General features: G+C 40.2%; 1 protein-coding gene across 12 annotated transcripts in view; it reads left to right on the top strand.

Moving 5' to 3' along the window:
• NCOA2 (nuclear receptor coactivator 2) overlaps positions 1 to 26,760 on the top strand; it is a 131,107-nt gene extending 104,347 nt beyond the window's left edge. For 5 of the 12 annotated variants that reach the window (XM_033155369.1, XM_033155365.1, XM_033155367.1 and 2 more), the window contains 13 exons: positions 5 to 1,268; positions 6,613 to 6,823; positions 8,451 to 8,657; positions 9,744 to 9,962; positions 10,510 to 10,639; positions 13,408 to 13,573; positions 15,761 to 16,042; positions 16,398 to 16,487; positions 18,112 to 18,340; positions 18,816 to 18,993; positions 20,777 to 20,975; positions 21,346 to 21,435; positions 23,070 to 26,760. In XM_033155369.1, the coding sequence (XP_033011260.1) occupies positions 5 to 1,268; positions 6,613 to 6,823; positions 8,451 to 8,657; positions 9,744 to 9,962; positions 10,510 to 10,639; positions 13,408 to 13,573; positions 15,761 to 16,042; positions 16,398 to 16,487; positions 18,112 to 18,340; positions 18,816 to 18,993; positions 20,777 to 20,975; positions 21,346 to 21,435; positions 23,070 to 23,081 (3,277 nt within the window). In that variant the 3' untranslated portion in view covers positions 23,082 to 26,760. Of the gene's footprint in view, positions 1 to 4; positions 1,269 to 6,612; positions 6,824 to 8,450; positions 8,658 to 9,743; positions 9,963 to 10,509; positions 10,640 to 13,407; positions 13,574 to 15,760; positions 16,043 to 16,397; positions 16,488 to 18,111; positions 18,341 to 18,815; positions 18,994 to 20,776; positions 20,976 to 21,313; positions 21,436 to 23,069 lie in introns of those variants that run through there. The other 7 variants (XM_033155375.1, XM_033155372.1, XM_033155371.1 and 4 more) reach the window with 7 other exon arrangements.
• Positions 26,761 to 27,541: the final 781 nt, after the last annotated feature.

Genomic DNA, 27,541 nt, shown 5'->3' with positions numbered 1-27,541 from the left:
TCAGGGAACAGAATGTTTGTGGAATGAACCAGGATTTAACTGGACAAGCAATGGGAAAGCCATTGAACCCAATTAGCTCCAGCAGTCCTGCCCATCAGGCCATGTGCAGTGGGAATCCAGGTCAGGATATGACCATCAGTAGCAATATGAATTTTGCCATAAATGGCCCGAAGGAACAAATGGGCATGCCAGCAAGCAGGTTTGGTGGTTCAGGCGGGATGAACCATGTGTCAAGTATACAAGCATCCACTCCTCAGGGTAGTAACTATGCACTAAAAATGAATAGTCCCTCTCAAAACAGCCCTGGCATGACACCAGGTCAGCCAAACTCTATGCTATCCCCACGGCACCGTATGAGTCCGGGAGTGGCAGGCAGTCCTCGGATCCCACCCAGTCAGTTTTCCCCTGCAGGAAGCTTGCATTCACCTGTTGGGGTTTGCAGCAGCACAGGAAATAGCCATAGTTATACCAACAGTTCCCTCAATGCACTTCAGGCTCTCAGCGAGGGGCATGGAGTCTCTCTGGGGTCATCCTTGGCTTCACCTGACGTAAAAATGGGTAATTTGCAAAATTCCCCTGTAAGTATGAATCCTCCTCAGCTAAACAAAATGGGAAGCCTGGACTCTAAAGATGGCTTTGGACTTCATGGGGAGCAATCGGAAGGTACAGCTGGACAAGCCGAGAATGTCTGCCATTCAGGAGAACTGAAAGAAAGTAATGATGGCATGGCCCAGGTTGTTGGCGAGAGGCCTGATGGACAGAACAGACTTCATGATGGCAAAAGCCAGACAAAGCTCTTACAGCTGCTGACCACCAAATCTGATCAGATGGAGCCTTCACCTTTGTCTAATGCTATGGGAGATGCTAACAAGGACTCCGCAGGAGGTTTATCTGGTTCTGGTTCAACACATGGAACCTCGCTCAAGGAGAAGCATAAAATTTTGCACAGGCTCTTGCAGGACAGTAGTTCTCCTGTAGACTTAGCCAAGCTCACAGCAGAGGCCACAGGGAAAGAACCGAGCCAGGAGACCAGTAGCACAGCTCCTGGTTCAGAGGTGACTACAAAACAGGAACCGGTGAGTCCCAAGAAGAAAGAAAATGCACTACTTCGCTACTTGCTAGATAAAGATGATACTAAAGATATTGGTTTACCGGACATTACCCCCAAGCTGGAACGGTCGGACAGTAAGACAGACTCTTCCAGTAGCACAAAGCCAGTAACTATAAAGACAGAAAAAGAAGAGATGCGCTTTGAGCCGAATGAACAGGTAAGAGACTTTTTTGTTGTTGTTCATTCAGGAAATTTGTCGTGGAAATGATCCTTACTCATTTGATTCAATGTCTTCCCCTTTATACAGGGTTGTGGGTTGTTTTGTGTTTTGTTTTGGCTAGGGTGGTTGATTATGTTTGTGATTGGAGGCAGTTGCCTTGCTTGTATTGCCAAGACCTGGCTGGCTGAAAGGTCCAATCTAGACCTTGCCAGTTAGTAGTAGTGTGGTTCTTGATAGAACATCAACTGAATGTTGGGGAGGAAATGTAGGCGTGAAGAAGCAACAATTTTTAGACAAAGCCTGCGACATTCAGTGCCTGACATTGGCTTTCTGTGAGGAGGGTGCCAAAAAGGAACTTCAGAGGTAGTGAGATGCAAATCTAGTACATTGAGCTGTTTGAAAAAAAGCATTGCACAGAGGAAGGATGAAATGGTTCATTGTGCAATCTGCACAAAAGTGCCCTAAAATGACATGGATACTTCTGTGCAAAACAACAACAACAGCAACAACTCACTCTAGAGTGAGAAAGTGAAAGAATCATAGCTGGTGCAGGATAAACTTACAGGAAGTATAATCTAAATATAGATCAAAGTGCAACCCATTGTTGTAATGATAGAACAGAGAATATTATAAATTGTTCCTCTGTCCTCTTGAGTCTTCCTCTCATACTTTTCTCCTTTCTAGAACAAAAGCAGTAATGTTTTTTGCAATACCTACTGGATAGAATTGTTTGTGCTTTACTTTTGAAGTGATGTCTGTTTAAAATAATGGCTAATTTCTATGTATAATTTTTATTGTAAACATGGAATGGTCATAGTAGAGTAAATATTTTATGAGGAGGAATTTGACGGAAAAAAGAATAACATTTTCCTTTCTAGTGTAACTTTTTCTGAACAGGAAATACTTTGAAGCATGTTACAACACCAAAAATAGCATTATTCCAGGTATCTTATTTAAATAGTCATCTTCCCAGCATACAGATTTGAGTCTCAACTGTATCAGATTTTTTTTCTATCAAAATCATTTCTAAACAACTCCACCTCTTTTTATGTTTCTGAGTTTTATTACAGCAGCTACTAGATTTTGGTCAAACATACATTCTAAAGGTATTTGTTTATTATATGTATGGTACATCATCAGTTTTTGTATAGGAGGTAATAATGGTCATGTTATCTAAACATTTCTGGCCCCTGTAGCTCAGACCTGTTCTGGTGTGTTGGTTTATAAGGCAGTCTGCTTTTAAAACTGCTGCCAAATTATAAATTTGTGTTGTGTTTACACAGCAGTCCTGTAACTTTGGTAAAAATTACTGCTCCCCAGCTTTGTCAGTATGTGTCCCTTTTATTCCAAAGTTATTAGCAGAGACTGTAGTAGATTTTCATGCTTAAATATCATCTAAAAACAACAAAGGTTAAATACAAATGATAGTTCCAAAGAAATCATGAGAAAAACTTTTCATAAACATGACTCTGTAAACCGAGCTTTTCCTCCTTCACTCACCCAAGCTATGAAAAGACAAAAGGCAGGTGGCAAGGACATTTGTGTGGGATGCAATTTATGCTGCATGGAATGCGCAAAAGCAGCTGGAAGGAGCAGAAGGGTAGACCCAGTTTACTGGTGCTGATGTCATTTCCCCCTCAGTTTAAATATGAAAGTTGAACCCTAACTCACATTCACCCTTGAAAAGCACAGAACACATGAAGTCCCTGCCAAATTTGAAGCACACATTCAGCTATATATAGGAATGGTCTTATATGAGTAAGATGGTGTTTGCCGGGCTGCTTGAATGCAGCCAGACACCCCCCCCCCCGCCCAGCCAGCCCTATTGACTGGCTATGGGGCATGACGCGGCAGGAAGTAGGAGCTAAGGCAGGGGGTTGAACACGCCCCCCTGCACACGCGGGAAATGGCTCCTGCTCACAACCCCACCCCTCCGGAAAGAGGAGAGGCTATATAGGAATGGTCTTATATTGAAATGGTGGCTTTGGAAGCATTCACGTTTGAGTTTGCTACGTGGAAAGCTGCAGAGAAGCAGGTAGACTGCTGGAGCAAATTTAAGTGTTGAATGCTTCTGGCATGTTTTATAGTTTCAATTTTAAATTTTTTTATTAAATATGTCCCCCTACCTACAAGTCATGTGCCAGCAGATGTCTCTTAGGCAAGAGACGTATGCAGTGTTCAAAACTCTCATTGTTCTAGGCTAGGCCAGGCATGTCAAAAGTCCGTTTTGGGGGCATAATCCGGCCTGCCACTTTGGTTGGCCCTCACACATGTTCACTTTATCAAATCTAACCCTCTTTGAAAAAAAGTTTGGGCACCCCTGTTCTAGGCGCATTTTGCGACAGGGAATGTCATTAGCGTGAACATTTTCTGATCTCTGGGTGCAGTACAGCGCCTAAGATTTCAGATTAAAACTGCAGAGTGGAAGGAAACGAGGACCTTTTTCTGCCTCCCCACTTCCAGCTACTCTGAAGACTGGAGAAGAGACCCTCTTAAGAATATTAGGGGGGTGGGCAGGGGAAGGACTAGCCCATGTGAAAAATGAACATAATATTTTAGCTGCAGTTCATTCATTTTCAGCTTTGTATTCTTGTTACAAAATGCATGCCTAGGCATTCCATTGTTGCACCCATAAACCTAGGTTTAAGGTGCCGTTTAGCTCCTAGCTTTCATATCTCAGTTTCTAACACTGATTGTATGGTAGTGCTCTAGAATGGTGACTACACTGTGCTATCCCCCTAAATACAATTACAGAATAAGGAGATAGGGGGTGGTAGTCTAGATGGTCTGTACTCATAGAAAGATCAGGCAGCTTCTCGTTTATACAGGACAATTTTAGCCCAGGGTTCAGCTCTAAATCCTACCTTGAATGTCCTGGAGCTGATGCTCAAATTATGGGAGGAAAGATTAGGGGCCTTAGTGAAATCTAGCAGGCCCAGACCTTAAATTGCCTAATTTTAGCCAAATCATGCCTCCCTCAGCCTTCAATAAAAAAAGTAACTGGGGGCAGGGATCCCAAAGTAATGGGGCCTGAAAATGGCTGCCCTGGATCTAATCCTTCACATAACATTTCACCAGACTGTATGTAGCATGTGGTTAATTGCCTTTGCTCCCCATCATTATCAGCTACTTGGAGTGGTGGTGGTGATGGTGGTGAGATGCTGAGAAACACATGAGATTGCCCAAATAGCACTTTTTATTTTATTTGTTTTATCCAGTACGATTTTACTTCCAATTGTTTTAACTGTATCTGTTGTATAATCGTGTCAGGCTACTGCCTGGTCTTTTACTATGTGCTATGGCCATAGGGCTAATGCAATAAATAAATTGATATTGATATTGCCCAAATATTGTAGAAGTGGTACGGGACAACACAGGACTGCTGTATTTTGGTAGCAGTTCCAGACAGAGTGTTTCATCTAGTACTTCTCAATATTATTCAGGATGGTAAAATCCCTAGCTGTCAGTGGGTTGTCTAGAATGAGCATGATTCATCTACCCAGTCCCATAAGGACAAGCCCTACACATTTGGGAGCACCCCTCCCTCCCCAGAACAGTGTACAGGAGAAGAGAGGAGAGATTGTTCTGTCCGGCAAGCCGCAATGCTTGCGCTGACGGGATGGATGTTCACTATAGCATGATACTGAATTTCACCCAAACATTCCAGAGTGTGAGTCACTAGGCCAAAGAATGGTAGGTGAGATTCAGTGACTGCAAGTGCAAAGTGATGCACATTAGTTAGGAGAAATATGCATATATTTACAGATAGACAGACAGTTGTCCAAAATAGTTCAAGTTGCTTCTGTATATGCCTGTTGTATATTGAAATACTTATTTTCCAAGTAAATATTTGCATAAAACTTTTAAAAACATTGATACATCTTTTGATAATTTTGTATAGTAACATATACATAATTTATTTTTTTATTAAATTTGTATGCCTCCCTTCATCAGGATCGTTCACAACATAAAATAAACAAAATAAATGGTAAAAGTACAAATGATAAGGAACTGAACAAGAAAAGTTCAAATAAAATACATAGTACTATCAAAGTGAGCACTCATTAAATATAATGAATGATGTAACAAGTTCTGACCTTTGCAGTGTATCTTGAATGAAAAAAGGAAAATTTAAGAATCTTTAACACTTTGCATTTCTTTGTCAGTCTGTTTAATTAAAAAAGTAGCTTAAAATTAACTCAACATGGGCTTTAGCATTTTTTGTCTAATTTTCTATTATAGTAAATGAGTCTCAGTTACTAACAAAGTTAGGCATGGCATTCATTTTTTAATTTTGTGTGTGTGTTCTATAGTTGTCATGTTTCATAGAAAGATTAATCAGTGCTGCAAAGACTAAAATTGTATTTGTGGAGGGTGGGGATACACTTTTCATTTTGCAAGGCAGTGCTCCATGTACCATTTTAAGATAAATTCCTACAACTATCCAGAGGCAGTATGGAAGATTATAGAATAATCTGGAGTAGTTAACATGTTGCCAGTTTGTTGGATTGTTGCCTGTTTATTCTGTAGAGAGGATTTTATGGCTGTTCCATGTACAAAAATATTTGCATTCATTATAAGCTTTTTTGAGCTGTTTGTTCACCTGGTCAGCTTTAATTTTCTTAAGAATTTTTGAGTCAAGTAAACTTTCCTCACCCCATAAGATTTTGTGTATCCTGCAGCATGTACGTTGGTAAATTTCCCTGATTCTCAAACTAGTAATTTCCTGTAAATTGGGAAATTTTACATTCCGTCAAACTAAGATTCCGGCTGTGTAGGTGATTTCTCACTACACGGAGATAACCTGTGTATGTTTTTAAACTATGCTGTACTTTTCTGCCACCGATGAAAAGCCTATGCAAGATGTAAAGCATTTTTAGCCATGTGGAAGTAACTGTTCTATAGAACATTTTTTAGCCCTGTCATAAACGAGCAGAATTACAATAGTGGCAGAATGCTGATTTTTGCTGAACAAAGATTCTTTGTTTCGTCCATGGAAAGCTACAGCTCTTGGAGATATCTCTTTGCCAATTCATGGTTGGGCTGTGGGGAAAGAATATTAGCAATTTGCTTTAAGGAGAGAACTTTAATTGGTCTGCTTTGTGCTAACAGAAAGCACAGTGATGGGGAAGCTTGAGGCCTTTGGGTGCAGACACACGGTCAACCTTCTTTTCTATATGTCAGACTAGACCACACTAGACTTTGCTTTGGAGGAGTAAATACCAGACAACCCAATTGATAGAAGATACAAGTGCTTACATTCTTATCTTGTACTTTGACTGCCAGAGAGCTTGTCCAAACTATGAAAAATGAATGTTTTCTTGTTTCTGTTTCATCAAAGCCTGCAAGTGAGCTAGATAATTTGGAGGAGATTCTAGATGATCTGCAGAATAGCCAGCTGTCACAGCTTTTCCCAGATACCCGACCAGGTACTTCAGCAGGATCAGTTGACAAACAAGCCATCATCAATGACCTCATGCAGATCACAGGTGAAAACAGCCCCGGCACACCTGTTGGAGCCCAGAAACCCCAAATGCGGATCTCTCAAAGCAGTGAGTCTGAGTTGTTGCTGGACTGAAATTGTTGTGATAAGAAAAATGTAGGCTTTGCAACAGTGCCTCTGGGTCTTTCAGATTGTGCCTTTAAAAAAACCTGCAGTAATCAAACAGCACCACCTGCTGTTCTAATCCATAGGATCAACATTTTGAAATAGATGTGGCATCTGAAACCATGATATTGCACTGCTTAGGAAGTCTAAGTCACTGTCGATTTAAAATATGTACTTCTTGCTGAGAAATTTTTACCTTATTTCTATCATTAATGCATGAATTGCCACAAATTATTAACATGAAATATTACACCATGTAAAGGAGTTGATGTTTTACAGTAAAATAGACGTACTTCAGTCTACAAAACCATGAGGTCACTAGGGAAGTGCATGCCTGTGATCATGGTTTTCACAGAGAGCACTTGATAGTGGAAAGTAAAAGCTTTTCAGAGTCCTTCCTATGAGCAAAATCACCCAGACTTGAAATGAAGCCTCTCAAAATCTGTATGACTTATCACCTAAGTCACGTGTGGCGAACCACTGATCCTCCAGATGTTGCTGAACTACAGCTCCCATCAGCCCTACATGCATGACCTATGGCAGGGGTGATGGGAGCTGTAGTTCAGCAATAACTAGAAGTCCAAAGGTCTCCCAACCCGACTTAAGTGAATGAAGAAGTCAGCACCAGACAGTTGGGGCTTCTTCTTGCTTCACTTATCAGGCAAGTGTTGCTGTGAGAGCCTTTACTCAGAAGCTTTTCATAGTGCGAGCTATTAGGAATTTTAACTGCCACCCTGCTTTCCAAATCATTGACTGTTCTCATGTTTCAACATAATGTGTGTGTTTTTTATGTTTCTGAACCACACAACCCCATCTGCATCTCCAGGTTTACTCACAGAGGATCCCCCCCCCGCACACCTGCTACAGCAGATCTGTGCATAGAAACCTACATCTGCCTGTAAATCACTGTTCCTAGTTGAATCCAAGCAAGTGAATGTGCTTTCAGCTATAAAAAGTAGGGAATGGGAGGACATGGGCTTCAAATGAATTTCATTGAATAATAATAATTATTATTATTATTATTATTATTATGAAATAGCATTAGTTTTAAATGAAGTGAGTAAATAACAAGGTTAATATCCTGTTAGGCAAAGTTTTGTGTGTGAAAACCAATTTCTAAAAATAAGCAGGTCCCAAAAAGTTGCAGGGAAATATTTCTTAAAATACTTTGTTTAAATATTTACCTTTCAGCTAGCCACGGAGGCCTCCAATATATAGGTGTTGATCTATTTCAGTAAAATAGTGTGTTAAGCAGAAGTATTCTTCATTTTATTTTTTAAATTGGATATTGTCCTGTGTAAATATCCACATATGCAAAAAGAGTAATGTATCTTTTGAAAGTGTGGGGTGAGTGTGGAATATATATTTGTAACCATGACATTCTTGTGTTAGTCTCTCAGAAATAAGACAAAATATTATGAGCCATTCATAAGCCATTCACTCTTCTACATTGGTGTGTGTTTCTGCAAGTTGCTTTTTGAAATATTGTATATACTGTTTTGAAACATCATCTCAAATTTTTAATAAATTAATTATACTTCCAGTCTCTCAACTATTTTTCATCTTTTTAGCTTTTACCAATGCAAGGCAAGCTCAGTTGGGAAGGATGTTACCAAACCAGAATTTACAACTTGACATCGCATTGCAAAACCCACCAGGTGCTGGAGCTTTCCCACCCATAAGAAACAACAGTCCATATTCAGTCATACCTCAGCCCGGAATGATGGGCAGTCAAGGAATGATGGGAAATCAAGGAAATCTTGGGAATAGTAGCCCAGGTAACTTAAATACTCTCTCTTTGTGTGATGTTTCACATGGACTGGAATCTGCAGGAGTGACTACTGGGGAGCAGCATCATTTGACTCCCAGCAATGGCATTATTGTCACTTACCAGAGAGGGGAGGCTGGTGTTATGTGACTGCGCCACAGCAGGAGCACTGGATTGCCACAAGGCTTACCTCGCCACCCCCTGTCCCTCCCAGTAAGCAGCAGCAATACTACTGCTGGGAGGCCAGAAGCTTGCCACCCCCCTTCTCACCAGTCCATCTTGAGAACTTTATTATTGGCTTGATTAGAGCAAAAGGTTTCTACTTCTTGTGGGAAGCAAGAACATTCAAACACATATACCGGTAATCATTCCTTGGATGGATAGATCTCTACAGAAAAGAGCAGGAATAGTGATTGCACCTGGCTCTGATACCGCTCACCCCATCAGTAAATGAAATTTGGGACTGCTACAGTCATTGAGAGTTGGGGATTGAGAACCCAGTCCTGTGCATATTTGTTTGGAAGAAAGTCCTACTGAGTTCAGAATGGTTTGTTACATGTAAATTGTACATAGGATTGCAGTCTTAAAATGCAGTCCTAAGACTGATTACTTGGAAACAAGTTCCATTACATTCTATGAGGTTAAACCAATATCTTTCTCCAAAAGATGTGAAAGTTCTTTATAAGTTTCATAGATTTATTTTTATTATAGAGATCTCTGAAACATAATGTCTGCCATTAGATTTATGATTAAAGAACTATAGATTATTGGGAATAGCTTTGAAAGAGCATATTCTCTTGCCATCATAAACAGTTCATGCAAATGACAGTTGTGTCAATACAAGGACCTGTTACATGAAGTCAGATAATGGTTGTGTCTACTCTTATCAGACTTAGCTCAGGTCAAAAATTTAACCTACAGAGTTGCCATAATCAAAAGACTATGTTGGAGAGGAGGAGGTTTGGAGGAAGGTGTTGCATTTGAAATGCCATCTGATTTAGTATGCTAATTTCTAAAATAGTTTCCAAAGAACAATCAAAACTTAGTTTAGTACATCTCTCAATATTTGATTTAACCTTTTCTGTGTTTATTTTAGTAGGGATGATGGGTAGTAATGCTCCTCGGCCTACCATGCCATCAGGAGATTGGGGAACCCAAGGTGCTGCTGTGAGGGTGACCTGTGCTCCAACAACGAGTGCCATGAACAGGCCAATCCAAGGAGGCATGATACGTAACCCAACATCCAGCCTACCTATGAGACCTAATAGCCAACCTGGTCCAAGGCAGATGCTTCAATCTCAAGTCATGAATATGGGTAAGCTGGAGCATCATCATAGTCGATTCCACTTTTAATATGATGACATTGTTATGGACCACAGTAGCTAAGTGTAATTAGATGCTGTTTAGGAATTGGGAACTTGAGAATACCCTGTTCTATTATTATTTTTATATACTTCTGTAAACATAGTGGAACAGATTTATATTTCCTTTATGAGTTGTAGAGTTGTGTGTTATCTGAACTGCAATGTTGGGCTTCATCAATTCCTGCCACGAGCACAGTGTCCACAGGCAAAAAGAGATCCCTCAAGGATATAAAGCAGGCATCCCCAAACTCGGCCCTCCAGATGTTTTGGTACTACAATTCCCATCATTCCTAGCTAACAGGACCAGTCGTCAGGGATGATGGGAATTGTAGTCCCAAAACGTCTGGAGGGCCAAGTTTGGGGGTGCCTGGTATAAAGTGTAAATAGTGTTTTAAGGAAAAGATGATATGCATGGCGAACTTTGCAAGGCTGTTGTTCTTAAAAGAGTTATTACCAGTTCCAGTGAGATGTGATATATCATTGATTTCCTTTCTTCAGGGGCTTCTGAACTAGAGATGAATATGGGAGGACCCCAGTATACCCAGCAGCAGGCTCCCCCAAATCAGACTGCACCATGGCCAGACAGCATCTTGCCCATAGATCAGACATCTTTTGGCAATCAGAACCGGTAAGTCTTTTATTTAATGGTTGCCTTTGGTACATCTTTCAATTTATATACTGTATCCAGGTGGAAAGTTTACAGTTTCACATTTGCAAGCGCATGTTGAATACATTTGCTTATTGTGTCTTGTCCATCCTTGCCTAGCCTTACTTCACAGAATCAGAAGAGTAGAAGTGGATGGGTGTTGGCACTGTCAGTTAGGTAGAAGTGTTTAGAGGAGAAAAGTGGTATACTGTACCCTACCTTGCTCCTTTTGGGATTACCGGTAGCTGTATGAATTTTCCCCTTGAAACAAGTTCAGCTTAACTAGGAATTCTAGATGATGTTAAAAAGTTGAACTCTACCTGAAGCTGTAGTGGTGTTTTGTTTTGTTTTTAATTTAGCCAGTCTTTTTTCTGGGGGTACTCAGGGGTATGCAGTACCGGCACCTCCCCCAATTGTTAAAAGTGTGGTACTTACTGTACGTAACAACTTCATGGTGAGTACTGGCACCTTTTTCTCTAAAAAGAAAAAAGAGCACTGTATTTATCTATAGCAAACTTAAAATTTATAACTGTTCAGAACTTCTAAAATTCTCACATTAGCAGTTTAAAAGTAAAATGGAATTTTGATAATGAAATCAAAATAAAATGGAACTTGGGTTATGCAATATGTAACTAAAATTTTAATACAGTCGGAAAAGTAATGTGAGTATGATTAATTCAAGACATAAGATGTAGTTTAAAATAACTTTTGTATAGCAATTTTGATTGCAGTTGTGTGTATAAATTGATGGAATTTTTTTGCTTGTTGTTTATCTTACCATGTTTTCCAGTATTCCTTTAGTTGCAGTAACAATGTGCACAAAATACTGCTTTGCATGATTAAATCAGTGGCAATGTTACAAACTAACAAGATTCACTGCTGAATCATTGAAAAGCACTATACAATGAACTATTGTATAGCTTTTGTACTATGTTATTATAGCTTACATTATACTGTGTATTTAGTTTGTGATTTTGAGTTTTTACTCCTTGCTAGTAAAGTAGAAGGAAGACTTATTTCATTGTGGATGTTAAACCTAGTTCTTACTTTAAAAATCAACATTATCTTGTTAAAACAAATGTAATATATTAATTTTACATTACTTATACGCTATGCTCCCTAAAGACGATTTTCTGAAGGGGATCATACAAGCCTCCTATAAAATTTAGTATCAAAACAATACCAAATTTTAATAATAAAATTCATCCATATAAACAACACAAAAATAGCACCAGACTAATGAAGAAAATTAAGTGAAAGCCTTGGTGAACAGTGGACATTTAACTTGAGATTGAAAGTCAAGACTGAGAACCCAAGTCCCTTCTGAATACAGTGGTGCCCCGCTAGACGAATGCCTAGCTAGACGAAAAACTCGCTAGACGAAGGCATTCGTCTAGTGGAAGCCTGTCTCGCAAGACGAATTTTTGAATGGGCTTGCCTTGCAAGCCGAATTTTTTTTTCATGTAGCGAAAACCGCGGTTTGCATTGCCGCTTCGCTAGACAAAATACTCGCAGAACGAATTATTTTCGTCTAGCGGGGCACCACTGTAGCTGTGGATGGAGAGTGCAGTTTGCAACAGAAAAGTGGCAGGTGGGAGAAAGAATCTTCACTTCCCCTGTGCTTGCCACTTTTATCTTCCCTTCCTTCCTGCAGACCCGTTTGCTGCTTCATTGGAAGAAAAGCAGCTGAAGAGGTTTGCAAAGGGAAAACATCAAACAAGGGGGAAATCTGTTTTTCTCTCCTGCCTTCCTTCTCTGCTCCAGATTGTGTTCTCATTCATTCTGCTTTGTGGCTGCTTGGTCTGTTGCTGAATGTGTGGTCCTGTTCCATAACATAAGAGGCCACAACTGATACAGTTCTGCTTTGTGCTTTCATAAGTGAATGGGAAATTGGCATTTCACAATTACAGTGACACATTATACCAGTGAGCTTTATCGCTTCATTTCAGCCATTTCATCATTATATAATACTAAACTGAATTTTGCATCACATGTGTGATGCATTTTGTGCTGCTTGTTTCCTTGAATCTTGTTATTCTAATTATTATTTTTTACAAAACCTAAATAATTATTCTGTTCATGTGATTACCGCATTGGCATTTATTATTTACCACTCTGTTTTCACACGGGTGGTTTGATTTCATCACCTTTGAGAACAAAGCATGTTAAATTTCGCTATCTTTTATGGGTATGCTGTCAGGAACAAGCAGTGATCTGTATATGGTACAGAATAAGGAAAGAAACCATCAGCTTCTGTGTTGTCTGATTTAAATGATCTGATTGGGGTTATCATTAGTCATACAGCTTTTTACAAAATTAAGCTGTCAGAATAGAATAGATGGTCATGAATAAGAACAGAATGTATTGGTGTAAATCAGTATCGTGGCTTAGTGCTGCCATTTCCCTGATTGATTGAGTTTGGCAAGTAGGGCAATCATGTGCTAAAGGCTGGAAAGGAGGAATGGCTTCTTCAACATAGCTAGGGAATAAATCTGTAAAATCCTAGGTTTATGACTGAGGGAAACTTGGAAATACATGGTTTTGTTTTGTTCTTAAGATTGGTGTTTGATCAGGCTAAAAGTGATTACTACAGAAAATGGCATCTTGTTTCTAAGCAAGCTTTAGGACAGGGGTAGGGCCCCTGTGACCTGGCAGATGGCGCGTATTAAATTCCCTAAATTAATTTGGGCCTTCTGAGTGGTGAGAGTTCTTGCTTGAGTTGCTTTCAAGTTGCTTGTTTCTTTTTTCAGACAACCATTTGGGAGCTCTCCAGATGACTTGCTGTGTCAACACCCTGCATCAGAGTCTCCAAACGATGAAGGGACCCTCCTTGACCAGCTCTACTTGGCACTAAGAAATTTTGACGGTCTGGAAGAAATTGACAGAGCTCTTGGGATCCCAGAACTAGTCAGCCAGGTATTGTGCTGCTATTAAGCATTTCTGAAAATATATGTAGCTAAGGTATTTCAGTAGTGAGATTTCTTTTTTCAAACGGAATTCAAATGCTGACCTGATGTAATAATTATAAATATCCCTCCACATATTAACACTATGGAAATTACAGTATTTCACTGATAATGCAATGTTTCCCTTTAATTTGAGAAGCTTCTGCATGTAATCTCACTCCCACTCCCATCCCTAGGCAAACTGCCTCAGAGAGAGGGAGGAGTTCATTTAGGTCTTAATTATAGTCTGGCAGCTGGTCCTACCCTATATGTAGGGGAACAGCATGCCTTTTGCTACACATTGGAGGGAGCAGGAAGGAAGTTTGGACTCGAGCCTGCAAGCAAATACCACTTGAAGCAGTGGTAGAATGCTAACCTGCACCACTTACCTCCTGCTCTGTCAAGCTAAAGGTAGGACCTCCTGGGGTGTGTTGCAGTACAATACTGCTCCCAGGATACCAAGTAACATTGGTAAAAGATGGCCCAGGAGTTCTTACCTTGAAATATAACCTGAGGTGGGTCAGCAGTGGTACAAGGTATTCCAGACCGTATTTCTTTTGGAAGTCTTTTGTAAAGCAGCTGGTAAGCTGCCTGTTTGCCAAGCTGAAGCCTTGTCTGTCCACTCATGGGAGCAGCCTCTAATCTACCACCCTCTTCATTGTCATTACAATGACAAAAACATCATATATTAGTGTATGGATGAGGAAGTAAGGACTCCTTGGCCATCTTTTTCCAATGTTACTTGGGATCCTGGGAGCAATATTATACTGCACCACACCCCAGGATGCCTCAGGTTATATTTCAACAGCTCCTACAAGTTCTTTTGTCACGTCCATCAACAGAGATGTTCTGGAGTATTATGGTCATGATGCTTTCTTCAGTCTTAAAAACCCTTCAAATGCAATTCAGGGGATCTGACATCAGACCTCCCAAAGTTTTTATTTGTATTTAAAAGCACCTGTGAGGTGACAGGGACTCTTAAGTAACTTTCTTTTTAACCATTTCTTCTGAAAGGTTTTCCTTCTAAATCTAAATCCTTCCACTCCAAAGCTGATTCTAGCCCTGCTGAGAACCATAGAAGAACTTACTTTCTTGTTTTACCTCTGATTCATTTAAACTGGGGAAATGGTTCTGGAGTGTGTGTGGAGAGCAGGGTGAGTTAAGCCACTCCTCTCTCAGAGTACCATCAGTCTAGTTGCTGGAATTCTTCACCAGCTTCTGATCAGAGTTGGAGCACTCCACAACTTCCTTAAAATAGAAAAATGAAAATGTTTGTAGGGCTGATCAGGTATTTCTTGTAGCAGTTCAACCCTGGTTCACCACTGCAATCTGAGGCAAGATATTTTTTTAATGACAAAATTAAAAGAGAGAAAATATATGAATGGTTTAGAGCAGGGGCCTCCCGTATTGAACCAGCTCAAACATAACAGGAAGTAGTAGTTTCCCACCATGTGAATGAGCAACGATGAACACAGTCTCCCCTGTCCTCGCACTTGCAAGGAGGGTGTCAGCAGCTTTGGCTTCAGTTTTTATACAAGCTGTACTTTGCCGTGGCATCTGAACTTTGGAAACTGCTTACACTTGGTTTCTTCTTCAAACTGTGGTTTCTTCTGATCTCCATGAGCACAAAATGAAGAGAAGAGGGGAGTATGCAAGCCCCCAGACTTATCAAGGCTCCTCAAGAATAGTTTCCTGTTTGCATCTGAACCAGAACTGTGTTTATCAAATAGTTTTTTTCTCAATTACAGTCATAACTTGGTTCTCGAACACCTTGGTATGCGTATGTTTTGGCTCCCAAATGCCGCAAACTTAGAAGTAAGTTCTGGTTTGCGAACGTTCTTTGGAAGCCGAACATCCGACGTGGCTTCTGCGGCTTCCGATTGAATGCAGGAAGCTCCTGCAGCCAATCGGAAGCCACACCTTGGTTTTTGAACCTTTTCGGAAGTCGAATGGACTTCCAGAACAGATTCCGTTCGAGAACCAAGGTACGACTGTAGTTCTGAATGAGTCACAAGTACTAATAAATAGAATGAGTTAAAGCAAATATAAGTTTATGCTGCTCAGCTTCATACCTGTTTATTCTGCTTTATAAAAACATATATTTCTCAATAAATGTTTAAGCATTCTATGTTCATGTACACCTTGATGTTTGTTTCAGCAGAGCCAAGCTGTAGAACCAGAGCCATTCTCAAATCAGGAATCAAACATCATCCTTGAACAAAAGGCACCCATTTTCACACAGCAGTATGCATCTCAGGCTCAAATGGCTCAAGGCAACTACACACCAATGCAGGACCCAAACTTTCACCCAATGGCGCAGCGACCAGGCTATGCATCACTGCGAATGCAGCCTAGGGCTGCCCTGAGGCCTGCTGGCATAGTGCAAAACCAGCCAAATCAGCTAAGGCTACAGCTGCAGCATAGACTTCAAGCACAGCAGGTATTTCATGCTTTTATGCTCTCTGTTGATGCTTTTACCAGCATGCATAGAATCATAGAATTGTAGAGTTCGAAGGTTCCCCAAGGGTCATCAAGTCCAACCCCCTACAATGCAGGAATCTCAGCTTAAAGCATCCATGACAGATGGCTATCCATCCTCTGCTTAAAAACCTCCGATAAAGGGGAGTCCACCACTTTTGGGGGAGAACATTCAATTTTGAACAGCTCTTACCATAAGAAAGTTCTCCCTCAAGAAGCACAGTATCGTAAAGCTAAAGCCTGCCATCAAAGCAGAATTCTTTCTTACACTGCCTTATATGACTGATTTCTTTATTCTGTTTTTTCCCTTGACGTAGAATCGCCAGCCACTCATGAATCAGATCAGCAATGTTTCCAATATGAATCTGTCTCTGAGACCTGGAGTACCTACACAGGTGAGGGAACAGGTATTGAAAATGTTTCTATTCTGACGTACCCAATTGATCCCTGTACTTATCATCATGTCCCTTCTGTACAACATTGGTATTATTATTACTACTACTACTACTACTACTACTACTACATTTATATACTGTCCTTCATTCAAATATCACAGGACAGTTTAAAGTAAGGCTTTTGGATTCCCTCCCATGAAATACTAGGGACCATCTCTTTTGTCTTTTTGGAGCCTACCTCGTTCAACAAGCCTTTTAACGAAGAGATCTTTCAAGTCTGCCTCTGTGTTTAGCTACTTTAATTGTTCTGTCACTTGTGTGCTCCTTTTAAGAGGAAGGGCAGGAAATGAATTAAATAAATAAAATGATCTATACAACTTGGTAGTCCATGATTTTTACTACCGGTATATTATACTGATGTTACCGATGTTGCAGTCTCTGTCACTGTACACATTGCCGTTGTGCAGCTCTGTTTCCTTGCTTTTGGTGAAATGACTAATTCCATCTCGAAGAATATTATAGTCACAGTTTAATCTGTGGAGCAGGAAATTGTGAAGCTCTTTCATGCTGTACCAGAAGCTGTATGGGTATGCTTCTGCGTAGCTTTTGGAGAGGCAGATAATTTCTCTTATGTTCCCTTAGCAGGCCATATGCAAACTGACCACAGACCATGCAGTGAAACCTGCAACTCTTGTTGCATATTAATTTATCCTGAAGAATAAGAGGTAGCCAAATGTGGTGCCCTCCAGGTATTGTTGGGCTACACATCTTTAAATGAATCCAAATATTCTAAGCAGGGATGACATCGTTTTCTCTGAGTTTTAAAACTTGTTTCATGATATCTGACACAGCTTGAAATGGTGGAAAGCTTTCAGGATCTTGTGAGAGGTTTTATGCTTTTTGTCAGAAAGGTGTCGCTTATGAATATTTTTAACTTGAGAAAGAACGCATGAGAGCTATTTTTAATTTTATTCAAATCAGCATAGCTTGCTTTATTCAATTTACGGATGTGAGAAGTACACACTCTGATTTTAGGCTATGGTGTGGATGAGTAAATTTAGATTCTGGACTTAATTGTATTACAGGGTTCACGATTTTTTTATGGTAATATGTTTTACTCCATGTACTACAAAATGTAGCAATCCTGCCCTGCTGTTTCAGGGGCTCTCCTGCTCACTCTGCTGTGTACAGGCTGGACTTCTGCTCAAAATTCGGGCCTTCGGCAACACCGAATTTAGACAACACTTAGAAAAATTGCCTTTTTCTAGGAATTCATATCTGTCACCTATGGTAATTTGTGTATCTGTTTTAGGATTTATCACCCCAGAATGAGAGATCATAGGCCAGCTGAAGAGCACATTTATAGGCTGCATGCAAAAGTTGCAGCTTCAATCCATGGCATTTTTAGTTAAAACTGTGCCTGAGCCCTAATCCAAGTAGACAGTAGTGAACTAGGTAGATAAATACGGTAATCTGTCTGGCCTGGTATTAAACAGCTTCATATGTTTCTTGCCAGAAAGTTGGCTCTTCACTCGATTATTGTAAAGTTGCAAGGGTTTTGTTTTTTTAGTAGCCAGGCTGATGAAAATGCCTTGCCAATCATATGTGTTGATGCAGTTTTTTGTTTACCCTGCAGGGACCCATCAATTCCCAGATGCTAGCCCAGAGGCAGAGGGAGATACTGAGCCAGCACCTGAGGCATAGGCAGATGCAGCAGCAAGTGCAGCAACGAACGCTGATGATGCGAGGACAGAGTATGAATATGACGCCAAGTATGGTGGCCTCCGGTGGCATACCAGCAACAATGAGCAACCCACGGATTCCCCAGGCAAATGCCCAGCAATTTCCATTTCCTCCAAACTATGGTATTGCACTTACTTCAGCACCTTTCATCCATCACAATATTCTCAACTTCTGAGACACACCATCTGGAATCTGGAGATACTGGGAATTCGGGGGGGGGGGGCGGTGATGGTAGCATTTGAACTGTCAGGATTCTCAAAATGCAATACAGTACAGTATTTTTTCTGGTTTATTACAAAACTACCAAAAACACATTAGTTTTGCTAAAAAGTCGTAATATCACAAAACAAAGTAAACTGTGAACTTTATCCCATTTCTTCGGTACCTCAAAAAAAGATGATGATATTAGTCTTCAACAGGATTTTTTTTTCATTCACTGTAGTTTATGGTAGCCTTGTTCTGTCCTTGTCCAAAAAAGTCCCCTCAAAATAGATTCCATTACTACTGTACTCCTTGTGAAGGCCATTCCAAGCCGTTACATACTTCTGGCTGAATTGTAGTGTGCAGCATGAGTAAGAATCCTGTTGTGTTTTCCAGGAATAAATCAGCAGGCCGATCCAGGCTTCACTGGAGCTACCACTCCCCAAAGTCCGCTGATGTCCCCAAGAATGGCTCATACCCAGAGTCCCATGATGCAGCAGTCTCAGGCCAATCCTGCCTACCAATCCTCTACAGAGATGAATGGATGGGCACAAGGGAATATGGGTGGAAACAGGTATGTTTGCAACTGGACTATGACTCACAGTACATCAATTTTGGCCGTTGTCACATAGTTCATTCATGCATTTTTTCAGCAATCATCCTGTTGAACCTGGCCATTCACAGAACACAGCAGTGCTGCAGACTGACACCAGAATCATTATTGGGAATCACCATGGTGAAAGAGGGTGAAATATAATGTGACTTTTATACATGAGGCCATGTCATATGAATTGTACATTCTCTTATGGAGCTATAGGGACATATCCAGCACTGCACAGTAGTAGCAGTAGTTGTTATTAAATTTGTATACTGACTTTCACCCGCAGATCTCAGGGCAGTTCACAACATAAAATTATAATATTAAAACCACAAAATACATAGTAAAAATAAGAACAACAAACCAATAATCCTCCTTCCCACAACACGTTTAAAAGGGCATCAGATGTCAATCAGCCAAAGGCCTGGTTGAAAAGAAACATTATTGCCTGGCGCCTAAAGGTTTATCATGAAGACGTCAGCCAAAACTCCAACAGGTCAGCATTCTACCAACAGGGAGCCATTGCAGAAAAGGCCTGTTCTTGCATTGGCACCTAGTGGTGTCCAAACTTTTTTCCAAGAGGGCCAGATTTGATGGAGGGTTTTTTTTAGGATTGAAGTTGTTGAGCTTTTTTTTTAGGATTTTACCCCAGAAATAAACTGCCACAGGGGCCAGATTAAACCGACCAGCGGGCCAGACTTTGGACATACCTGCAAGTCTAGACCACTTATGCAATGAGATTTCCCCTGTGTCCACTCTCTGCATTCCCCCAACTTCCGGTTAGGGTGGGGGTGGTCTTCCTGAAGCAGATTTTAATGATGCATGGTTGGTCTGCAGCGGGGAAGAAGAGGAATTTCTATTACACGAGTGGAAGTCTGTTGCACAAGCAGAACAACTATGACTAGTTTACACTTTTTTCTTATGTGGTCTCTCATTACCAAGTAGGAAATTCCATGTCACCCAGTTTTCAAAAAGATCAAGTAACCACAAAAACATGTGAATTTCTGATTAGATTTTTATTCTGCATGTTTGTAAAACCAGTCCATAATAAAATATAAGTTATGTGTATGTATCAACCATGGGCTAAAAATAAAAATCACAGTTCAATCCTTTTATATCCAATCAGAAGTCAGTCCTTATTGGGACTTATTTCCAGGTAGTCGTGCATAGGAGTGAAGCAAATTTTTTGAAATAATAATGATTTATTTGTAAATTATGACTTGAAATCATCCAAGACTGCTTTTTCTTCAGTTTTCTAGGATCTTGTCTGTTACAAAGACAATGGATTAACTAAACTACTTAGTCTTGCAGGGCTTTAAATTTTCTGCCTACTGACAGATAATTAGATAGATACATACACACACATCTAGGTCACTGCATTGGTTTCTCTTGAATGAGCATGACAACTATGTTTAGATGGCCCTAAGGTTAGCTCAGAATACTTTAAGTGTCTTTTCATCTTGATGGTAAAAGAGAAGCAGGAGAAGTTTCTTTTCCAATTTATTACTCTTTTAAAGATGCTATAGATCTATTTAATGCATATATTATTTTGGCAAATTGTGGGGAGGATTTTTGCAGATCTAATCATCACATTACTTACAAGCTGAGAAAGGAATGCATGCTTTGTGCACTGATAATCAGGCTCCATTTATTGAAGGCGTCCCCACATGCACTAACCTTCTGAGGTGTTCAGGAATGTTCAAGGCCTGAAGGATGAACATCTTGATTCTGATGTGCTGATGTGTACTTCATCCTACAGCATGTTTTCACAACAATCTCCACCACACTTCGGGCAGCAAGCAAACACCAGCATGTACAATAACAACATGAACATCAATGTATCCATGGTGACCAACACAAGCGGTATGAACAACATGAACCAGATGACAGGACAGATCAGCATGACCTCAGCAACCTCTGTGCCTACATCAGGGTTGTCCTCCATGGGTCCTGAGCAGGTGAGAGTTCTCTACCTGGTGAAATTTGTAACCAGTAGTTAATTTAATACAGCTTTTTCCAACATAAATTACCAATTTTAACATTTGCCCTGGAGACACTCCCCCTCTCACAGTAACCTACACAAAGTAGGGCAAGTCAGCAAAACGTGCATAAGAATGACAGTGTAAAGAAGGGAGAGAAGTGGAATTGAGCACATGGCACAACACCTTGTATGACATGTGCCTCCACGTCCAGTCTGCTCTCTTATTTTGTTATTTTTTATGGCTAGAAAGGTATGTGTGTGCATGTATGCATGCAGCGTTGTGGTTTATTCAAAGATGCTTTCTATTTCCCCCAGTGACTTACAAACGAGTCTTCTCCCTGCTGTAGGTTAATGATCCTGCTATGAGAGGAGGCAATCTTTTTCCAAACCAGCTACCTGGAATGGATATGATAAAGCAGGAGGGAGATGCATCACGGGTAGGAAACGGTTCACATTTTACCTTGAATCTTTTAAGGAATAGATACAATTTTCTCCAGTTGCAAGTAATATGATTCTTCCTAAGTGGACTTCTTAGAAAACTATTCTGGCAAATTCATTCTCAAAACTAAGGTTGAATAAGCCGCACATATATGCGCTGAGGCTTCTCTCCAAAGTTGTCCCTGTGCAAGTTGAACATACTCCCTTTCACCAATGGGACTCCCTGCCCCTACAGTCTCCCCACACCCCTTCAGAATTTGTTCTGGAGGTTTAGACCCTTTGGAGCACATTTTGGGGCAGTTGCAAGGGGAAAGTAAAGGTGACATTGTGTTGTGCAAGTGGGATTCCACCCATTCAACACTGGATTCCACCGGCAATCATGCATTGAACACCAGCTCAGCAAAACGCTTAAGAACAGAAGTGTCCAAAAGCAGGCAAAAATCACTGTTTATGTTTGACTCCCTTTTAATCATTCTTCTTTCACAGTACATTGGTACCTCCGGTTGCGGACAGGATCCGTTCCAGAGCTCCAGTTGGATCCCGAGGTTTCCGCAACCGGAGGTGCCTGTTCTGCACATGCGTGCGGCGCGATAGAGTACTTCTGCACATGCACTGCTGTGAAACCCGGAAATATACTTCTGGGTTTGCCGCATGCTTATCCCGAAGGATACGTAACGAGAGGCACATAAGTAGAGGTTTGTGTCATATTGACCTGAAAGATCTCTTGATTGCTCTGATGATTTGAAGTATGCAGAAGAGTAAAATACATCATCATCATCATCAATAAATAAACAAACCCTGCCCATCTGGCAGGGTTTCCCCAGCCACTCTGGGCAGCTTCCAACAAAAGATTAAAATACAATAATTCATCAAATATTAAAAACTTCCCGAAACAGGGCTGCCTTCAGATGTCTTCTAAAAGTCAGATAGTTGTTTATTTCTTTGACATCTGATGGGAGGGCATTCCACAGAGCGGGTGCCACTACCGAGAAGGCCCTCTGCCTGGTTCCCTGTAACTTTGCTTCTCGCATTGAGGGAACCGCCAGAAGGCCCTCAGCACTGGATCTCAGTGTCCGGGCAGAACGATGGGGGTGAAGACGCTCCTTCAGGTATACTCGGCCAAGGCCATTTAGGGCTTTAAAGGTCAGCACCAACACTTTGAATTGTGCTCGGAAACGTACTGGGAGCCGATGTAGGTCTTTCAGGTCCAGTGTTATGTGGTCTCGGTGGCCACTCCCAGTCACCAGTCTAGCTGCCGCATTCTGGATTAGTTGTAGTTTCCGGGTCACTTTCAAAGGTAGCCCCATGTAGAGCACATTGCAGTAGTCCAAGTGGGAGATAACCAGAGCATGCACCACTCTGGCAAGACAGTCCATGGGCAGGTAGGGTCTCAGCCTGCGTACCAGATGGAGCTGGTAGACAGCTGCCCTGGACACCGAATTGACCTGTGCCCCCATGGACAGCTGTGAGTCCAAAATGACTCCCAGGCTGCGCACTTGGTCCTTCAGGGGCACAGTTACCCCATTCAGGACCAGGGAGTCCTCAACACCTTCCCGCCTCCTGTCCCCCAAGAACAGTACATGCTCAGTTAAGCATTGCTATTAATGCCTCTTTTTCCTTTTTGGTCTTCTAGAAATATTGCTGACCCTGAAGATTGCTCATTTCTTCAACTGACTGGGTTCCCCAGCCCAGACTTCTTGCCGGTTTGAAGAGCTGCATATGTTTGGTTTTGCCCCAACTGTTCTGCCAGTCGGTTCTGCTGGAGAAAGTAGAGTTTAGTGCTGCAAACGGAACAACGCCACTCTGAGTGGAATCAAAACCATTGTTGGTGGAGGAGCAGCCTCTTCTTTGACAGTCTGAAGCTAGCGTACAGACAGTTGCTCAGTCTGTTCACTGCATTCACCTTAGTGCAACTTAGATCTCTCCTGCAAAGTAAATGTTGATAGCCAGTTTTCATAAACCGTGTCAGATTGAATGTATTTAAATGTATGTATTTAAGGAAAACCAACCATGCTCTCATTCTGTTCCGTTTTTAGTTTTAGATCTTTATCTCTTTCTGTTTTCCTTCGCTACACAGTCTGGTGCAAAGGATTCAGTTCCATCTGGAAATAAGTGGGTTACTATTAAAACCTCCACATTAGGAGGTGGGGGCGTTAGCTGGATTACGACTCCCATAGTGCTAAATGACAAAATGTGGAGAACAGACATCTAACTAACTGTTTTGGGGAAAAGGTATCTAGTTGACTAGACATCCCATGCTAGAAAACAAAACCAGTCCGTTTTGAATAGGTTTGCATTTGTAAACAGGTTAAAATATCCTGTGAGAGGGCTGTTTTTAAAGTTTTTTTGTTACTTTGAATGAAATCATGAGTCAAACCAATTTAAGTTCCCATTCAATTGATTTCAGCATCCTAAAAAATTAACTAAAGTTAGCATCCCTTTTCTCCTGCCTTCAGTTGCCCTTTCTCTGTTTCTTTTCTTACAGGATGGAGAAATGAATAACCCTCATTGTATCCCTAGGTTTGTTACCTGAGTTCTAGGTTGCAGGTAACTAGTTGCTGAATAATCATTTTAAATAAGGGTGCATCTTTTGGTGATGGAAGTGGCAGGATTGAGGCATTAAAAAATCAGAACTTAAAGGCATCTGATGTAAATGATAAAACTTAATTTCCCCCCCCCCATCTCCACAACCGGGGAAAATAATGACTTAAGCTATGGCAGATATCACTACAGAGTTAACCATCATGTGTTCTAATTATTTTGAAGCAGCGGGGACAGGACATTTTGTAAGGTACATAAAAACCAGTTTCTATGTAAACAAGCAATAATTTAAGTTGAAGACTTTAGTGTTTTAATTGTATAATTTTGTGAGGTATACATGTTGTGGAGTTGATTTCCAAATGAGGTACTTCAGTATTAAATTAGATATCTTCATAGCTATGTGTGTCTCCTGGGGGAAAAAAGTGTTTTGTAAAGGATCACAATGCCTTGATTAGACCTAATTTGTAGGCTTGAAACTTCATTTTCTAAACCTTGCGATTCTGCTCATAAAGTCATTTATCTAACCTTATATTATATGCAGCCACTGTAGGAGCCAATTCTTGACTTTTTTGTATGTTTATATTCTTTCTTAATGAATCTTAGAAAAACTGTTGTTCAGCAGGCCACTGCTTAAGGTGGTTTTACTCTTGCCTGCTATGGTTCCAGTAATGTTTTAGTATAAGCTGGCATCAGTTTCTGTGGACTTAAAATACCAGGAAGCTGGTTGTTTTCGACCTCCTGTTTCTCTCTTCCCCACAACCCACACACTTTCATACCTGGACTCAAAATTTTGGATGTTACTTAAAATGCAATGCATTTTATATATTATCTCAGTCATCAATTCATGTATTTGGGAGAAGGTTTGTTAACCTTGAAATCTTGTTTGCTTGTGATGAGGGTTAAAATATACAAAGAATCTGACTTTCATAGAGTGCTAAGAAAAAAATAAGTTAAGGAATATATAGAATTCATTTCAAACCATTTGTTTCCTGTTGAGTGGCTCTCCTGTTACACTGGAGAAACTGCACTTCTGAGCAGTCACCCACCACTTTGTCGGTTAAACTCAGACAACTGAGCCATCTGGTGGAAATCTATGATATGTCAGCCCTGAGCTCCATAACATTAAGAAAAGTTTTTTAATATTAATAATAAAATTATGTCTGGATTAAAATGTGATCGTTTTTAACCTCTTAAATTTTGGATTAAATATTATACCTTTGAAATATTATCTCTCAAAACATGTTTCAGTTTAAAAAGTAGGCAAATAAGTAATTTTTAACTTGGGCCAGTTCAGAATATTTCTTTGTTTGCCCATATTTAGTTGAATTTTAAAATAAGTGGTTATATCCATCAGAAATTTTATTGGGGTCAGTGAATTGAAAACAATGAGTAGGCATTTTCTGGTATGTTAATCATGCTAGAGACAAAGGTAATGATGCCAAATCAATTTCTTTTTTATAATCAGTGTTTCTAATTCCATACACAGTAAAATTGATAGAGATAGCAATTGGATTTTATGCTGGAACATAATCAGTGTTCTCTTATAATAAGTGTGAAGGACCTAAGATGTCTTAATTTTTTTTAAAAAAAATTACACATATATAACCACATGGCATAGGGGGTTGGACTAAATGTCCCTTGATGGCCCCTCCAACAATTATACAATTATATGAAAGCTCCATTCAACCAAATTCAGGTAAAGTGATATCAATGAAGTTGATATTTTTCAACATCTAACAGTTAATCAAAGATTTTTTTAAAAAAAAATGGGGACCCCACCAGTCCACTAGTCTACATTAACTGAAAGCAATGTTTTTGCCATTTATATAAAGCATTTTTAATCTATGTGGGTTTTCTTTCTTTCTTTTTTTTACAAAAAGGAGTTCATATGGGCTTAACACATGAAAAAGGTGGTTCAGCTCTACTTGCAAAACCCAAAGATACACAATCAGTTTTGAAATGCAACTTAAGCCATTAATTGTTGGTGTGAATTTAAAGTTTTCTAGTATTTGTATGGTAGTATTGCTACCTAAGAGCAAAAGCATTCTCTGCACAAAAGAAAATTACTGTAGTGGCTTTGGTTTTTAATTAGAATTTTCTCCCTGGTGTTTCTTTGTAGACTAAAACAAAATCTTTTTAGTTTCTTTCTACAGGTAAAGCTATGTGCAAGAACCTCAAAATGCTAAAATCTAGCATAATGCCTTAGATCTGTTTTTAAGTCTTGTATATTCCTACATAGCTGTCTGATGTATTATATTTGTATAGTGAATTGTGTACAATTTTGAAATAAGCGCATCATCACTTAGCTTTCAGTCGTTGAATAGAGATGATGGACACATTTCTTCAAGCATTGATTCTTTTTTCTTTTCCTTTTGTCATTTGTGGGTTTTATTTGTACAGTTCCTCATGAAGTTGCATCTGAGATGTGTATGAGTGTGTGTATATGAAAAGATTATACGAGGGTAAAACTAAGCAATATATAAACTATGGTTCTTCAGGAGAAAGCTTACAGTGTTTTCAGGTTGTGATTTATTTTCAAGACTGAGTTGACTCTGAACATCACTTTGTTCACCTGCATTGATGTTTGTATTTCTAGTGTGAGCAGTTTATGCAAAGGTAGATATATTCAGAGAAATTTTAAATACATTTATGCAAGTTAATATTGCTTTGCTGATGCTATTTGCTTATTTGATGTTAAATAATGCTATTGTAAATAAAGAATTCTGTTATTGCATCATTTAATAAATTTTAATGCCTTCGGGTTTTACATGGCTTTAGACATAGCAACATTTCTTCTGTTGTGCCATTTGTGCGTGCAAAAAGTTGTGCCAGGACAGTCACGGCATCCCAGTTGGTAGATGGCACTGAGTTGAATTAAGACAGCAGGCTTCTTCATTGGTCCTCTCAATGTACTGTCTCTAGAGCTGGCATGCTTAAGTCATTCCAGTAACGGACTCTTTAATGCCTGGATTCAAGTGCAATTAGCACAGCTTGCCATACTAAATGTGTATTCCTTGGAAACCTGTGGGCAAATCTGGCCGTTTGCTGATAAATGATCCTACTAACCAGTGTTCCCTCTCACCTGTGGCCTCATGCAGTACAGAATGAGCAGCAAAATCTGAGGGGAATGTGTGTGTGAACATGCCTGTCACTTCTGGGCTATTAAAAAGCAGTGTGGGGGGTGAGCCCATGCATTTCCCCCACTATTCATATTTTGAGGACAACTACAGCAAAGAGGATTGTACTGGCTTGAGTGCTGCATTGGAGTAGGGTGGGTGGGTGGTGGAAGAGAGACACAACTTTGAGGAAATGCAGGGCTTTAAAAAGAGGCAATGGAAGACCTTGAACCACTATGCATGCCCTTTTTCTATCTTCAAGAGCCTGTATAATGTAAACTGGTTTCAAGAAACACTTGGAAAACCCCAACAACTTCCATGGAGCTGTGATTATAGCACCATTCCTACACACAGGTAGTCCTGCATATCAGGGCCCCTAACAGTACTATATCTTTTGCTGAGGAAAACTATGACACGGAAAGGATTGTAAGTGGTGGGAAACAACCCT

This window comes from Lacerta agilis, chromosome 7 (genome assembly GCF_009819535.1).
Source record: "Lacerta agilis isolate rLacAgi1 chromosome 7, rLacAgi1.pri, whole genome shotgun sequence".
Classification (NCBI taxonomy): domain Eukaryota; kingdom Metazoa; phylum Chordata; class Lepidosauria; order Squamata; family Lacertidae; genus Lacerta; species Lacerta agilis.
Note: the sequence above shows the minus strand (reverse complement) of the source record. Positions and strands in the feature narration are given on the sequence as shown.